Here is an 18,385-nt window from a genome sequence, read left to right as displayed (position 1 = left end):
TGTCAGTTCTGTGGTCTCAGAACTGCCATAGTACTAGGCACACGTAACACTGTCAGTTCTGTGGTCTCAGAACTGCCATAGCACTAGGCACACGTAACACTGTCAGTTCTGTGGTCTCAGAACTGCCATAGTACTAGGCACACGTAACACTGTCAGTTCTGTGGTCTCAGAACTGCCATAGCACTAGGCACACGTAACACTGTCAGTTCTGTGGTCTCAGAACTGCCATAGCACTAGGCACACGTAACACTGTCAGTTCTGTGGTCTCAGAACTGCCATAGCACTAGGCACACGTAACCCTGTCAGTTCTGTGGTCTCAGAACTGCCATAGTACTAGGCACACGTAACCCTGTCAGTTCTGTGGTCTCAGAACTGCCATAGTACTAGGCACACGTAACCCTGTCAGTTCTGTGGTCTCAGAACTGCCATAGTACTAGGCACACGTAACACTGTCAGTTCTGTGGTCTCAGAACTGCCATAGTACTAGGCACAGGTAACACTGTCAGTTCTGTGGTCTCAGAACTACCATAGTACTAGGCACACGTAACACTGTCAGTTCTGTGGTCTCAGAACTACCATAGTACTAGGCACACGTAACCCTGTCAGTTCTGTGGTCTCAGAACTACCATAGTACTAGGCACACGTAACACTGTCAGTTCTGTGGTCTCAGAACTACCATAGTACTAGGCACACGTAACCCTGTCAGTTCTGTGGTCTCAGAACTGCCATAGCACTAGGCACACGTAACACTGTCAGTTCTCTTCAAATTAATCTCTTATGATTTAGAAACATTCATGAATCACTGTTAAGATCAGGTCAAACAATTTACATAACATCATCATATACCAGACGCACTTATGTAACCTTAAGTAACGATTTCTATCAATGTTTCCATTACAAATTTACGTAACGTTGCAAGAAAGTTGATATTATAGTTACATTAGTTATGCCAAGATTGTCTGAGGGAGTAATTTATGGAGTGAATTATATGGGTAACCAGAGAATGTATATTAAAGTGACATGTTAGATGTAATTATGATAATTATCAACGTGTAAATGTGATGTTAAAGTTTGAAAATTATATCGACTCTCAGTGTATATATTCTGAATATAATTTACTGCCTATTATAGGGAAAAAGATATTCTTGACTGGTGGTATACAGATTATTATATTCATTCTTAATGATCCTGGTGTAATCGGCAGGTTTCAAACACCTAACTAGCTATTTGCACTAACTGCATTGTAACTAGATATATATTTCTAACTTGTTCATTACCACTGTAGCTTGTTCATTACCACTGTAGCTTGTTCATTACCACTGTAGCTTGTTCATTACCACTGTAGCTTGTTCATTACCACTGTAGCTTGTTCATTACCACTGTAACTTGTTCATTACCACTGTAACTTGTTCATTACCGCTGTAGCTTGTTCATTACCACTGTAACTTGTTCATTACCACTGTAACTTGTTCATTACCACTGTAACTTGTTCATTACCACTGTAACTTGTTCATTACCACTGTAACTTGTTCATTACCACTGTAGCTTGTTCATTACCACTGTAGCTTGTTCATTACCACTGTAGCTTGTTCATTACCACTGTAGCTTGTTCATTACCACTGTAACTTGTTCATTACCACTGTAACTTGTTCATTACCGCTGTAGCTTGTTCATTACCACTGTAGCTTGTTCATTACCACTGTAGCTTGTTCATTACCACTGTAGCTTGTTCATTACCACTGTAACTTGTTCATTACCACTGTAACTTGTTCATTACCACTGTAACTTGTTCATTACCACTGTAACTTGTTCATTACCACTGTAGCTTGTTCATTACCACTGTAACTTGTTCATCACCACTGTAACTTGTTCATTACCACTGTAACTTGTTCATTACCACTGTAGCTTGTTCATTACCGCTGTAGCTTGTTCATTACCACTGTAGCTTGTTCATTACCACTGTAGCTTGTTCATTACCACTGTAGCTTGTTCATTACCACTGTAGCTTGTTCATTACCACTGTAACTTGTTCATTACCACTGTAACTTGTTCATTACCGCTGTAGCTTGTTCATTACCACTGTAGCTTGTTCATTACCACTGTAGCTTGTTCATTACCACTGTAGCTTGTTCATTACCACTGTAGCTTGTTCATTACCACTGTAGCTTGTTCATTACCACTGTAACTTGTTCATTACCACTGTAGCTTGTTCATTACCACTGTAACTTGTTCATTACCACTGTAACTTGATCATTACCACTGTAACTTGTTCATTACCGCTGTAGCTTGTTCATTACCACTGTAGCTTGTTCATTACCACTGTAGCTTGTTCATTACCACTGTAGCTTGTTCATTACCACTGTAGCTTGTTCATTACCACTGTAGCTTGTTCATTACCACTGTAACTTGTTCATTACCACTGTAGCTTGTTCATTACCACTGTAACTTGTTCATTACCACTGTAGCTTGTTCATTACCACTGTAGCTTGTTCATTACCACTGTAGCTTGTTCATTACCACTGTAGCTTGTTCATTACCACTGTAACTTGTTCATTACCACTGTAGCTTGTTCATTACCACTGTAACTTGTTCATTACCACTGTAGCTTGTTCATTACCACTGTAGCTTGTTCATTACCACTGTAGCTTGTTCATTACCACTGTAGCTTGTTCATTACCACTGTAGCTTGTTCATTACCACTGTAGCTTGTTCATTACCACTGTAACTTGTTCATTACCACTGTAGCTTGTTCATTACCACTGTAGCTTGTTCATTACCACTGTAGCTTGTTCATTACCACTGTAGCTTGTTCATTACCACTGTAGCTTGTTCATTACCATTGTAGCTTGTTCATTACCACTGTAACTTGTTCATTACCACTGTAGCTTGTTCATTACCACTGTAGCTTGTTCATTACCACTGTAGCTTGTTCATTACCACTGTAGCTTGTTCATTACCACTGTAACTTGTTCATTACCACTGTAACTTGTTCATTACCACTGTAGCTTGTTCATTACCACTGTAACTTGTTCATTACCACTGTAACTTGATCATTACCACTGTAACTTGATCATTACCACTGTAGCTTGTTCATTACCACTGTAGCTTGTTCATTACCATTACTCTGGACCCATTATGTGCCTCTGTAATATTTTGAATACCACCTACACCATGGGTATGTGATGAGTATCACCCACACCATGGGTATGTGATGAGTACCACCTACACCATGGGTATGTGATGAGTGCCATCCACACAATGGGTATGTGATGAGTGCCATCCACACAATGGGTATGTGATGAGTACCACCTACACCATGGGTATGTGATGAGTGCCACCCACACCATGGGTATGTGATGAGTGCCACCCACACCATGGGTATGTGATGAGTATCACCCACACCATGGGTATGTGATGAGTATCACCCACACCATGGGTATGTGATAAGTACCACCTACACCATGGGTATGTGATGAGTGCCATCCACACAATGGGTATGTGATGAGTGCCATCCACACAATGGGTATGTGATGAGTACCACCTACACCATGGGTATGTGATGAGTGCCACCCACACCATGGGTATGTGATGAGTGCCATCCACACAATGGGTATGTGATGAGTGCCATCCACACAATGGGTATGTGATGAGTATCACCCACACCATGGGTATGAGACGAGTACCACCCACATCATGGGTATGTGGTAACTACCACCCAAACCATGGGTATGAGGTGCATAATAAACTTCCAGTAATCTCAGTTTCAAACCTCCAGCAATCTCAGTTTCAAGCCTCCAGTAATCTCAGTTTCAAACCTCCAGTAATCTCAGTTTCAAGCCTCCAGTAATCTCAGTTTCAAACCTCCAGTAATCTCAGTTTCAAGCCTCCAGTAATCTCAGTTTCAAACCTCCAGTAATCTCAGTTTCAAACCTCCAGTAATCTCAGTTTCAAACCTCCAGTAATCTCAGCTTCAAACCTCCAGTAATCTCAGTTTCAAACCTCCAGTAATCTCAGTTTCAAACCTCCAGTAATCTCAGTTTCAAACCTCCAGTAATCTCAGTTTCAAACCACCAGTAATCTCAGTTTCAAGCCTCCAGTAATCTCAGTTTCAAACCTCCAATAATCTCAGTTTCAAACCTCCATTAATCTCAGTTTCAAACCTCCAGCAATCTCAGTTTCAGGCCTCCAGTAATCTCAGTTTCAAACCTCCAGTAATCTCAGTTTCAAACCTCCAGCAATCTCAGTTTCAGGCCTCCAGTAATCTCAGTTTCAAGCCTCCAGTAATGCAAGTTTCAAGCCTCCAGTAATCTCAGTTTCAAGCCTCCAGTAATCTGTTTCAAGCCTCCAGTAATCTCAGTTTCAAGCCTCCAGTAATCTGTTTCAAGCCTCCAGTAATCTCAGTTTCAAGCCTCCAGTAATCTGTTTCAAGCCTCCAGTAATGCAAGTTTCAAGCCTCCAGTAATGCAAGTTTCAAACCTCCAGTAATCTGTTTCATGCCTCCAGTAATCTCAGTTTCAAGCCTCCAGTAATCAGTTTCAAGCCTCCAGTAATGCAAGTTTCAAACTTCCAGTAATCTGTTTCAAGCCTCCAGTAATGCAAGTTTCAAGCCTCCAGTAATGCAAGTTTCAAACCTCCAGTAATCTGTTTCAAGCCTCCAGTAATCTCAGTTTCAAGCCTCCAGTAATCAGTTTCAAGCCTCCAGTAATGCAAGTTTCAAGCCTCCAGTAATCTGTTTCAAGCCTCCAGTAATGCAAGTTTCAAGCCTCCAGTAATCTCAGTTTCAAGCCTCCAGTAATGCAAGTTTCAAGCCTCCAGTAATCTTAGTTTCAAGCCTCCAGTAATCTGTTTCAAGCCTCCAGTAATGCAAGTTTCAAGCCTCCAGTAATCTGTTTCAAGCCTCCAGTAATGCAAGTTTCAAACTTCCAGTAATCTGTTTCAAGCCTCCAGTAATGCAAGTTTCAAGCCTCCAGTAATGCAAGTTTCAAGCCTCCAGTAATCTTAGTTTCAAGCCTCCAGTAATGCAAGTTTCAAGCCTCCAGTAATCTCAGTTTCAAGCCTCCAGTAATGCAAGTTTCAAGCCTCCAGTAATCTGTTTCAAGCCTCCAGTAATGCAAGTTTCAAGCCTCCAGTAATCTGTTTCAAGCCTCCAGTAATGCAAGTTTCCTAAACTTATAAATAGTTTAACATCATTTATTTATAAATCTAAAATGGAAATTATCAAAAAATAATTCGGTTACACAGGGAGTGGTAATCAAAGTTAACTTAGACTTGAAATGTAATTAAGTAAACGTTTGATCTGCTGATGGTTCAAGGAACTGAGAGATGTTTGGTTGATTAATGGGGTTTAAAGGAACTGAGAGATGATTGGTTGATTAATGGGGTTTAAAGGAACTGAGAGATGATTGGTTGATTAATGGGGTTTAAAGGAACTGAGAGATGATTGACTGATTAATGGGGTTTAAAGGAACTGAGAGATGATTGGTTGATTAATGGGGTTTAAAGGAACTGAGAGATGATTGGAGTTTAAAGGAACTGAGAGATGTTTGGTTGATTAATGGGTTTAAATGAACTGAGAGATGATTGTTTGATTAATTGGGTTTAAAGGAACTGAGAGATGATTGACTGATTAATGGGGTTTAAAGGAACTGAGAGATGATTGGTTGATTAATGGGGTTTAAAGGAACTGAGAGATGATTGGTTGATTAATGGGGTTTAAAGGAACTGAGAGATGATTGGTTGATTAATGGGGTTTAAAGGAACTGAGAGATGATTGACTGATTAATGGGGTTTAAAGGAACTGAGAGATGATTGGTTGATTAATGGGGTTTAAAGGAACTGAGAGATGATTGGTTGATTAATGGGGTTTAAAGGAACTGAGAGATGATTGGTTGATTAATGGGGTTTAAAGGAACTGAGAGATGATTGGTTGATTAATGGGGTTTAAAGGAACTGAGAGATGTTTGGTTGATTAATGGGGTTTAAAGGAACTGAGAGATGTTTGGTTGATTAATGGGGTTTAAAGGAACTGAGAGATGTTTGGTTGATTAATGGGTTTAAAGGAACTGAGAGATGATTGGTTGATTAATGGGGTTTAAAGGAACTGAGAGATGTTTGGTTGATTAATGGGGTTTAAAGGAACTGAGAGATGATTGGTTGATTAATGGGGTTTAAAGGAACTGAGAGATGATTGGTTGATTAATGGGGTTTAAAGGAACTGAGAGATGATTGACTGATTAATGGGGTTTAAAGGAACTGAGAGATGATTGGTTGATTAATGGGGTTTAAAGGAACTGAGAGATGATTGGTTGATTAATGGGGTTTAAAGGAACTGAGAGATGATTGGTTGATTAATGGGGTTTAAAGGAACTGAGAGATGATTGATTGATTAATGGGGTTTAAAGGAACTGAGAGATGATTGGTTGATTAATGGGGTTTAAAGGAACTGAGAGATGTTTGGTTGATTAATGGGGTTTAAAACCTGAATACAAAAGGTTCATTAAGGCTGCATCTAACCTTGCTACCACCAGTCAAAAATATTTCAATACCTAACAGGGATTACGATGAGAGAAACCCACTTGTTGGTGTATATATCCAGTGTCCGAGCAAGACTGGGACTCTGACAGACCGCAGTACATATATAAGGAGAAAACTTGTTGAGTTATGCCTGAGTGTAGAGGCGCCGTCAACCTTCTTCACCAGTAAGGAGGTGCGGCTCCTGCTCTAGTAATTCACAGGACTCTTAATTTCCAGTTTATTATATACAACATTTATGGATAGTGTCCACGTCTAGAATGACCGTCATTTCAGTGCAAAACAACATCCACTAGACATATCCAGAGCTAATAAACCTTCTTTTCTTAAATATTAAATGCCGTTTTTAATTTGTGCAAATTCATGTATGATAATTAGGGTCGACCTCGCAAAGTTAGAAAATTTACAGCTAAAACTACCTTCATAAACTAGACCTAATGTTTATAATGATTAGTTTAGGAGAAGTTATTGTCACAGACATGAAACTGACTCAATGATGGAAGACTGTCAGTGTGTGTGTGTGTGTGTGTGTGTGTGTGTGTGTGTGTGTGTGTGTGTGTGTGTGTGTCGTGCCGAATATTTAAAATTTGCGATTTTGGCTTAAATAGCAACGCTCTTCTTGCCGAGTAAGGCAAGCGAAAATTTGTGCATGCATTAAGTTCACAATCATTCTGAATCTATCGAAAAAAAAATTTCATTGTTTGTTTATTATTATATTATTGTAAACTTGTAAGATAAGATTTCGTTCGGATTTTTAACCCCGAAGGGTTAGCCACCCATGATAACCCAAGAAAGTCAGTGCGTCATCGAGGACTGTCTGTCTTATTTCCATTTGGGTCCTCAATCTTGTCCCCCAGGATGCGACCCACGCCAGTCAACTAAGACCCAGGTACCTACTTCCTGCTAGGTAAACAGGACAACAGGTGTAAGGAAACACGTCGAAATGTTTCTACCCTGCCGGGAATCGAACCCGGGCTCTCCGTGTGTGAAGCGAGAGCTTTGCCAGCCAGGCCACGGGGCCATATGTATATCTAGAATATATTTAGTTGGATTAGGCTAAATTAAAATATGCTTGTTATAATAAGGTTAGATAATTTTTACATTAACATAAATGAAAAAAATATATCTTTAAACGTATAAGAGAAAATTTTATGAAGGATTTAATTTTAAATGAGTTCTTGCTAATTGACCAGTTTTATCTATTTGGCACAACATACATATATATATATATATATATATATATATATATATATATATATATATATATATATATATATATATATATATATATATATATATATATATATATATATATATACATACATACAGTGAAACCTCGGTTTTCGTATGCCCCAGTTTTCGCAGAATTCGGTTTTTGACGACTTTTTTCATCAAAATTTTGTCCCAGTTTTTATACATCCACTCGGTTTTCGTAAAGTTGAAAATGGTCCGTACCAAACGCGTCCGTGTGGCTCAGCCACTAATCCATTGTTTTTAGTGCTTGTTTATTGAATGCAACTGCTAAATAAGCCACCATGGGGCCAAAGAAAGTTCCGAGTGCCAGCTCCTTGACAGAGGGCGAGAAACACGATAGAATTCATGAAAGAACTCTTAGCAAAGTACGAATGTGGTGTACACATGTTTATATGCTCTGTAACGTCTTATATAATTTTGAAGAAAATATCGTAGATAGAATAATGAAAATGTCTATACTAACATAAAATAAGACCTTTAATGTGCCCAAGAGTGATTATTATTAATATTACATTATGTTTTCCCTCCGCCCGACAACCACAGCTCCACAGTATATGGCGAGCAGAGGAAAAACATTACGTTTTCTGTGGTCCAGCACCAAAGAAAACGTGTTTGAATCTGTGTTTGGCCTAGTCACTCCTGCTTTTGTTTACAATTCTCGGCATAAATTATTCGTTACCTCCATATACATATATATATATATATATATATATATATATATATATATATATATATATATATATATATATATATATATATATATATATATATATATATATATATATATATATATATATATATATACACACACGGAGGGCGTTGTGGCCAGCATGTTGGTAGTGTAGGCACACAGTGTATTTTGAACATTTATTTCAAAAATTCTGCCAGAAATGCTGATAACTGGAATATTACTCGGGAATGTTATAAAGGTACGAGAGTAGTGAAGGTAATATTAGGGAAGATAATACTTGGATATTATAAAGAACAGCACCAAAATGGAACACTCAAACTACCTTTTGAAAATTATACTGGACCATAGATTTTAACATTATCTTTTGAATTAAGTGGAAAACAATGAAAAAGTTAATGGTGGATGTAGTGATAACTTGGTCCATTATAAGGGGCATACACCCCCCTCCCCATGCCCGAAATTGTTAAATATAACTAATAATATGCACTAATATAAGTAAAATCGACGTTTGTGTGGTACTTCAGACAATGACTCTCAGTTACTCAACCTGGATTATAAAAACCGTGGCGAGATTACTTAAATAATATACTTAAAGGAAGGAGAACGGATACAGAAAAAGAAAAGTGTGTGTGCGCTCACCTATTTGTGGTTGTAGGGGTCAATTTACAGCTCCTGGTCCCGCCTGTTCACTGGTCGCTACTAGGTCCACTCTCTCCCTGCTTCAAGAGCTTTATCGTATGTCTTCTTAAACCTGTGTATGGATCCTGCCTCTACTACTTTACTTTGTGTGTGTGTGTGTGTGTGTACTTACCTATCTGTGGTTGCATGGGTCGAGTCACAGCTCCTGGCCCTGCCTCTTCGCTAGTGTGTATGTAAGGTAGATAATTTATAATGTGTCAAGCTGGCAGACCCATCACTCTCGCTCCCGAGATATAAATCTTGGCAACTTAATATATTCATATATATATAAATAATAACATACAGAAAATTGTTTTTCTTTTGTTTCTAAATCATATTTATGTCCGCAGACGATCTTGTGTATTAATCTTGTTTTGCTAAATATATTAGTCATATATCGATTTATACAGGCATTACGGAGCATAAATATACATAAAACTCACAATATACACAATTTCTGGTTGGTATAGACACCAAAAATAATAAGAAAAAATAACAATGAGGCGGCTAAGGGGATCAAATGGCACATAAGACCGTCGAGTCAAGTTAACCTGATGCTCCTGATCCTTCAACAACATATAAACTCTCTAACACTTTAGGTTCACGGAATATATAGAAAACACATTCATTCCCCTATAATGTATTCTATACATAAATGCCACTGTGGAGCCTTTTAATATTCATCATAATTTACAACAACAATAATTTCAACAATATTCAAAATGGATCACAGAAACCTTCACTCCCCCTCATATATATATATATATATATATATATATATATATATATATATATATATATATATATATATATATATATATATATATATAATTTATTTTTCTTGCACCAGAAGTAGTCTCGGAGCCTAAAGTCGGTAGGTTAAAATAGATTAATTTAATGGTGTATCTTAATAAATTACAAAAGTATATTTCTCTGTAATACAATTATATCTTTTGCAAATTTTTCGTAAATGTGACTGAAAAAGTGAATTTAACATTGAATGTTAAGTTTTGTGAAGGTCTTGGCAGGTGTTGTTAAATTTGAGATATAATCTGTAAATCACATTTACCAATAAAACTTGCAGTATAGAGAAGATTTATAATAAATATTAGTATAATATATGGTGAGAGAGGGAGGTAAACGTTCAGGGATCCCTTAAAGTATAACTATATTATCTGAAATCATTCCCAAACACACTTTTAACATTTAAGAACACTGGAAGGAAAGATTTACAGCATATTAACATTATTTTCTTCCCTTGTTAATATAACACTGCTGTATATTTAACACGTTAATATCAATGTACTTATTTTACACATGGTCAACATATATAAACATTAAACTTCACCAATAAACAGTTTTTTCTTCTAAAATATAGCGAACATAAACACCAGATGAATAAACCGAACGAAAAAAAACCCGATACTTTTGCATGATCCCCAGAGAATGTTTAACAAACAGTAGTTAACAGTTAGCACCGGATTAACAAGGTTCGACGGTCATCAGGAATGACCAACCAGTTGTTGTTGTATTATCACAAGCTTGGCAGATTTACTGATGTATTATAACTGTAATTTGTAATATGTGTCGTGGCCTGCCATCTTAACCCTTAAGTAAACTATCAATATGTCACACTTTCCTGCTCACAATACTGGGGTTTAATTCTGAAATATTTTTCTTATATTGTGACTGTTTTGTATGTAGAGTTGATTTTTGTATATCAGTGGAGGGCGTATAGGCCAGTGTGGGGAGATGACCACCACTGACTGACTTTCTTGTGTTAGCCTGAATTACTGACCCTCTGGGGTTAGTAAGACACACTTGGATAAATGGTCAAGTTCAGACCACTTATCCAGCCGAGCTGTGGTTAACATGTAGGAGTCCGTACGGTCAGCAGCAACAGTCTTGTTGACTGGCTTTGAGCCACCAGAAAGCCTGGTCTAGGACCGGGCTGTAGGGGCGTATGCAGGCCCAGAAAACGTCCCTAAAGGAGCAGTTATTGGCTCAAGAAAATCTTAGTTTAACAATGGTTGAATAAGTGCAGCATCTGACACGTTACAATACTTCTCAATATACTGGTAATATCTACATACACCAGCCTGTCTTCTACACCTTACCCACTTTTATATATATAAACTTCACTGATGAGTTAAGTCACTTAAATGGCTATTGAAACACTTTACTGAAGACACTGCTTTAAATAATAGGCCTATGTCAATTAAAAAAAAAAAGAAAGCAGACACTTGTCTTCACAGGAAAATGCAGCTATAATGAACACGTTTACTCAAAGTTTAACATTATTGGCCGTGTCACGATTTGTACCTGAGAAGTTATTATGACACATACTAAAACTGATGGTCCAGGAAAAATGCAAATAGTTTTCTCTATACATTTCACATGTTTGAGGATTAATCCATTATTACATCAAACCTGAAATCTTGATTTTAATGCCAATGATATTTAAAGCTTTAGACTTATTATATTGAAAACACTTTCAGGACCTTCCTACGAGAGAGTATTAGTTGTTTAATTATTTCTCCAGTCGAGGTTATGGAAGACAGAAATACTAAGTAGACACCATAACTCAACCTCCCTCTAACACAGAACTTACGTACACTTTCTCTCCTTGAATGATCAACACTATAACTCAACCTCCCTCTAACACAGAAGTTACGTACACTTTCTCTCCTTGAATGATCAACACTATAACTCAACCTCCCTCTAACACAGAACTTACGTACACTTTCTCTCCTTGAATGATCAACACTATAACTCAACCTCCCTCTAACACAGAACTTACGTACACTTTCTCTCCTTGAATGATCAACACTATAACTCAACCTCCCTCTAACACAGAACTTACGTACACTTTCTCTCCTTAGATGATAGCAACTTCACAAACGTAAACAAAAGTCCTTTACGCCAATCTTTGTCTCAAATGATCAACAGCTGTACACAAATGCTTAACAGAATATTAAACACAAGGCTACTAGACCACATCTTTCTCTCATCTTCGTAATAATACTCTAAATGAGGCTCTTATTACTCACCATGAAAAAAATAATACTGAATCTCCATAATAATTACTATTTTAATTTTATAAATATATTACCAAGAACAAAACAATAAAACGGGAGCATATTCAAAGTTTTCGATTTTCACTTCCTATGTTTGCTTGTGCGGGATGTATGTTAGATCTGATCACTGACAGAGTTAATATTAAACCCATATTTCTTACAATGGTTAAGTTGCAAGATATAGCAGTGTACGACAGACTTGAAGAATATTATCACCACTAGTCTATGGTGGAAAGTTGGACCTCGGTGAGGTACCTCTGACACCTTAGTGGCTTCACGTTGCTAAGAGGTTGTTAATAAACATATCTTCCCACTTTCAGAGTGTAGAGGTTAGAGGTACACATTCTTTCAGAACTTTAGCAACAATTTTGTCACAATTCAGGGAACACATCTTGTTGCATCGCAATAATTTTGACAATTTTTACCTCTGGAGAAGTCCTCACTTGGTTTTCCTAGAAGACAGGGCTCTCCTTAGGCACTCTTGTATGCTGTCTTCTGCGTCTGTAGCATAATAAACATGCTTAATTGTAATGCTTACGTGACTGTATGCTGTGTAACCAACTCATTACTATTGTAAGTTACTCAGCTGACAGAATGTTGGGATCCAGGCCATTATGTTCCTCTAATTTTTTGACCACCCACAGGATGAAAAGGCGGGTGTATATTAAAATTAATGGCATTAGCGATCCTCTACAATAGTAAGAACTTGTTAATAACAAGCGGCACCCTCTCACGAGACCGATGTCTACTCAGCGGTCAATATATACGGAGGGTCGTACCTCACATGAAATACTATTCACATTTAGTAGTCATAATGGACGAGTCAATATGTAGATGTAAACATTCCAGCAGGAACACACGGCTGTATTCACGGAATATACCAACGGTGTGGGATTTGGTCATGATTGATAAGAACTGAACACTGACAACACTACCATCAGACACTGGAGACTCCGCTCAACACTGACAACACTACTATCAACGACACTGGAGACTCCGTTCAACACTGACAACACTACCATCAGACACTGGAGACTCCGTTCAACACTGACAATACCATCAACGACACTGGAGACTCCGTTCAACACTGACAACACTACCATCAAGGATACTGGAGACTCCGCTCAACACTGACAACACTACCATCAACGACACTGGAGACTCCGTTCAACACTGACAACACTACCATCAAGGATACTGGAGACTCCGCTCAACACTGACAACACTACCATCAACGACACTGGAGACTCCGTTCAACACTGACAACACTACCATCAAGGATACTGGAGACTCCGCTCAACACTGACAACACTACCATCAACGACACTGGAGACTCCGCTCAACACTGACAACACTACCATCAACGACACTGGAGACTCCGTTCAACACTGACAACACTACCATCAGACACTGGAGACTCCGCTCAACACTGACACAGCAACATTCATCAAGGCCATGTTTATACTGGATGTCGTGTCACACTAGTCATCACATGCTCATCGTTTGATGTCATGGACCGGTCGTAGATTACCGTGTTAATCCTTTATCTTTTAAATGGGGTGAACGCACACCTGATAGGCTAGCGTATGTTAACCACGTCATGGGTCACCATCTGAGGAAGACCAGTGTAGGGAGGCACTTGTCCTGTTTCCTGACAAATAAAACATCACTACCATCTTGTAGGACGAGTTTGGTTTGGACAATCATCCCGAGCTCAAGATGGAAATGTTACGCCTATGAACAACTTACTATGAGGTTTGACATGAGATCAGACCCGCGGGGATGCATAAAGAATCCGACACCACTAGGATATGGATTATCACGCCTGAGTAAATATAGACCGGTTCTTGGGCTAAAACAGGATTGTTGTACACACAAATCCAGGGAGAACAATACACAATTCTCCCTGTCATTTCAAAATACATAACAACATACACTTTTTGAGAAGTTGGGACGGGTCACAAGACTGGGGTGGTCACTAAAGCCTCGGGAAGGATATAAACTTACTTATGTGGTCACCAGTATGCCCTTGAACTACTAGCATATAAGGAACATTGCTATAGCTCTGCTTATTATCCACAATAGATAAAAGATGACTTCAGTTGGGGCTGCTGACATCAGGGAGGTAGTCAATCCTTCGGTATCGTGTAAATGGGATTATGCTCATTAGTTATAATTTATGGAGTCCATGGATTTGGGTTATAAGCAAGGGTAGAACTCTCACATCTACAGATTCAAGCTGAGGCAAACGTAAGAACCATTTCGTTGAGGATTTATACGTAAAGATGCATGTCAGGGGATCCCATTTCTGAACATCTCTGCCTCTACACTGGAAGAGGTTAAGTGTAGCGATCTTGGCCGTGTGGAGTGAATTTAGATGAGCCAGGGGAGTGACACCCCAGGGAAGCCTCGCGTAAGGTAAGGCATGTGGGGGAGGGTGAGCATGGGGCGGGACTAGCCTAGTGCACAGGTCCCGGCAACCTCTTGTACTTTGTGCATCACAACCTGGGAGGCTGATAGAAGGGGTTTACAACCGCTTGCACGGTGGGCGCCACCACCCACAGTAGCCACGCTGTGTAAATGCCCATGTTGGCCGGGGCGGTGACATGTTGCGCTTAGCGTCAGCGGTGATCAGGCGTGGGCGGCCCGCGGGCTAGGTGGTGGGGGAAAGGAGGATGTCTAGGATCGCTGTAGCCGTCGAGCGGGACTCCTCCCTCTTGCAGCTGGCCAGGAAGGTAATCCTTCCAACTGCGGAACAGGTATCGAGTAAACTTGCGTAGTTGGCGGAACTTGCAGTAGGTGGCTCCCTCGGCAGACTCCACCTGCTGCGTCTGTATTAACAAACCTCGTTCTCGTAATGTCTGCTCCAATTTCTCCCGCACTGACGATTTTTTGGAGCGTCTCTTACGTTTGGGAGAGTCTTCTGTGGGTGGAGCTAGCATGGGCAGCTGCATACCCCGTTCTAGAGTGGGCACGGGAGACGTGGTGGTGCTGCCCATCCCAGGCAAGCTGCACGTATCCTCTGTGTCACTCTCCAGACGGATTTTTTTCACATCCTTCTCACACTTAGTTAAGTTGTCGAGAAGTTTGCCAGAGAGGGGAAGGTGGGCGGCAGCGATGCGGGAGTCCCTCGTAATTCCTCTCTCGCCGCCGCTAGAGTACCGCAAGGTGCCGCCTGCGTCCACACTCACCATTTTCTTCTCCTCCAGTATTGGATTAGGGCCGCCGGTGAACTTGAACTTACATATGCTGACCTCAGTACTGGGGTCAGCTGGAGGGATGAAGAGCGCAGAGCGCTTTCTGCGCGTTCCAGTGCTGCCTCTGCCGCCCCGCGCCCCTCTCTCCTTCACAGTATCCTGAGGGGACAGTCTCTCTCTGGCTGCTTCATCCAACCGCTGTTGTAGGGACTCCTTCAAGAGGGCGTGGACATGACGGTGGTGGTGGCCTGGGGGGAGCGGCGAGGCTGCGGGCACTGGCGAGGGAGAATGAGGAGACTGAGGAGACCCCATGAAGTGAGGTGAGAGATGCATGTGTGGTGAGGAGAGCGGGGGAGGGGGAGACATGTGAGGGAAAGCTGGAGGGGAGAGGGAGGGCATGTGGGAGGAGTGTGAACACAGTGAGGGTGTGGACTGACCGGAGCTAAGACCGTCCTCTGTCTTGAGGCGGTAGTCATGTAGCCAGTGTGAGGGTACGCCCAGACGCCCACCCGGGGCCCACGCCACGTCTGGGGAGCTCATTCCGCCTCCACTAGCAACTTCATCCTCGTCCATGTGTGGCGGCGGCTCCAGCTTGATGGTGGGCGTGTGGCGGCGGGCGTGGGCGGCGTGCTCAGGCTCACACTTAAGGGGCGCGTCACGCACGCACAGGTTAAGGGGTTCACTCTGGTCTTCAGCTTCGGCAGCGGTGAGAGCTGAGTGTAGCAGCGAGGTGTAGCTACGTGACCGAGCTAGACATTCTTGCTCCATCATAGTGTAGCCTCCGTCAGCATCTTGCTGCTGCTGCTGGTGCTGCTCTAGCTGCTGCTGAAAGTGCTGCAGCTGCTGCTGGTGCAGACTCGCTCTATCTTGCATCATACTGACAGCCGCTAGTCCCGCACCGCCATAGCTCTTGGAGATGAGGTGTGTAATGTCAGTCTTCTTGGGTTTCCTGCCTCGTCTGGGTCGGGTATCCAGCACCATCTCTCCCATATAGGGCAGGTGTTCCTCTGGGCCGGCTGCCCCGGGGCTGGGCGGGCCGCGCGCCCCTTGTTGGCTGGCCAACATGATGGAGGGCACAGACTGGGCGCGGGCCAGGGCTACCTGCTGCAGCGCCGCCTGCTGTAAATGCGGCCGTGTTAACAGCAGATCTCGAAGTAATGCTTCCGTGGCGCCCCCGCCAGCCTCATGGATAGTGATGGGTCGTGGGGTCCTCTGCCCACGCCCACGCCCACGCCCCCGTCCACCACGACCAGGCCGAGGGACGCCACCTTGAAGCCCTGGCGTTGGGGTATCCCTGAGGGAGTGAGGGTCAGGACCAAGGGCTTCACGGTGATGGCGGGCGGTCGTGGGCGTGGGTGCTGGGGATGCAGCAGCTGCAGCAGCAGCCGCCCGCTGCTCCTGACGAAGGGAGGCTTCATAGTGGTCCAGATACTCTGGGGGAAGTGCCTGGTGGTGGAACTTGAGTTTAAACAACCGTTGTCGCCGCCGGCCCCTGCAATACAAGACAAATATGTTAGTCACTCCCGCCCCGGCAACTCACCACACACGTAATAATAAACAATACATACACACATTACCACATATATATACCAAATGCTGTGTGCATATATATATATATATATATATATATATATATATATATATATATATATATATATATATATATATATATATATATATATATATATCGTGCCGAATAGGTACAACTTGCGATTTTGGGTTAAATAGCAACGCTCTTCTTGCCGAATAAGACAAGCGAAAATTTGTGTATGCAATAATTTCGCAAAAATCATTCTGAACCTAACGAAAAAAATATATTTCATTGTGTTTATTACTAAATTATTGTAAACTTATCTAAAATATATTTAGTTGGATTAAGCTAAATTAAATTGTGCTTGTTATAATAAGGTTAGGTAAGTTTTCTAAGGTACTTTGGGTACAAAATTATTAATTTTTACATTAACATAAATGAAAAATATATACAATAAAGCGCTAGATTCGTAAGGGTTATACAAGCGCAGCGGAAAACCGGAACAAATGCAGCCAAATAACAACAATACCCTTCCGTTTAGGAACGCACATCAATCTTAAAAGTTTGAAGTCGACTAAAAGAGGCATTCTCCAGCTATCGCACGAGATCCAACAGATTTATAAGGAGACAGACTAAGCTTATGTGGCATCATCCTCCCAGTAGATGATCAGCCGTCAACAATTTAAGCCGTTCAGAAGAGACTTAGTCAAAATGAACGTCACAATAACATGACCAGAACAATTTATCAAAAACTGGCACTTAGGAGAAAACATTAAGTGTTACAAGCCACGGAACGGGTGGGATTTAAACTCATGGTGAGTCGTAAAACTCCAGGCCAGTGCGTAAGCCACGGGTTCAAGGCCCATCCGTTCCGTGGACTGATTACAAGAGCGTTCATAATATTTTGTAAGTTATGACTACAACTACACTGCTACTGCTTCTACCACTACCTTCTACCACTACCTTCTACCACTATCTTCTACCACTACCTTCTACCACTATCTTCTACCACTACCTTCTACCACTACCTTCTACCACTACCTTCTACCACTATCTTCTACCACTACCTTCTACCACTACCTTCTACCACTACCTTCTACCACTACCTTCTACCACTACCTTCTACCACTATCTTCTACCACTACCTTCTACCACTATCTTCTACCACTACCTTCTACCACTATCTTCTACCAATACCTTCTACCACTATCTTCTACCACTACCTTCTACCACTATCTTCTACCACTACCTTCTGCCACTATCTTCTACCACTACCTTCTACCACTATCTTCTACCACTACCTTCTACCACTATCTTCTACCACTACCTTCTACCACTATCTTCTACCACTACCTTCTACCACTATCTTCTACCACTACCTTCTACCACTATCTTCTACCACTACCTTCTACCACTATCTTCTACC

General features: G+C 41.1%; 1 protein-coding gene across 1 annotated transcript in view; it reads right to left on the bottom strand.

Moving 5' to 3' along the window:
- Positions 1-10,000: 10,000 nt before the first annotated feature.
- Positions 10,001-18,385, bottom strand: part of LOC128699894 (uncharacterized) — a 461,924-nt gene continuing 453,539 nt past the window's right edge. The window contains exon 4 of the mRNA XM_070102263.1: positions 10,001-16,920. Within this exon, the coding sequence (XP_069958364.1) occupies positions 14,853-16,920 (2,068 nt within the window). The 3' untranslated portion in view covers positions 10,001-14,852. The remainder of the gene's footprint in view (positions 16,921-18,385) is intronic.

Source organism: Cherax quadricarinatus, chromosome 81, assembly GCF_038502225.1.
Source record: "Cherax quadricarinatus isolate ZL_2023a chromosome 81, ASM3850222v1, whole genome shotgun sequence".
Classification (NCBI taxonomy): Eukaryota; Metazoa; Arthropoda; class Malacostraca; order Decapoda; family Parastacidae; genus Cherax; species Cherax quadricarinatus.
Note: the sequence above shows the minus strand (reverse complement) of the source record. Positions and strands in the feature narration are given on the sequence as shown.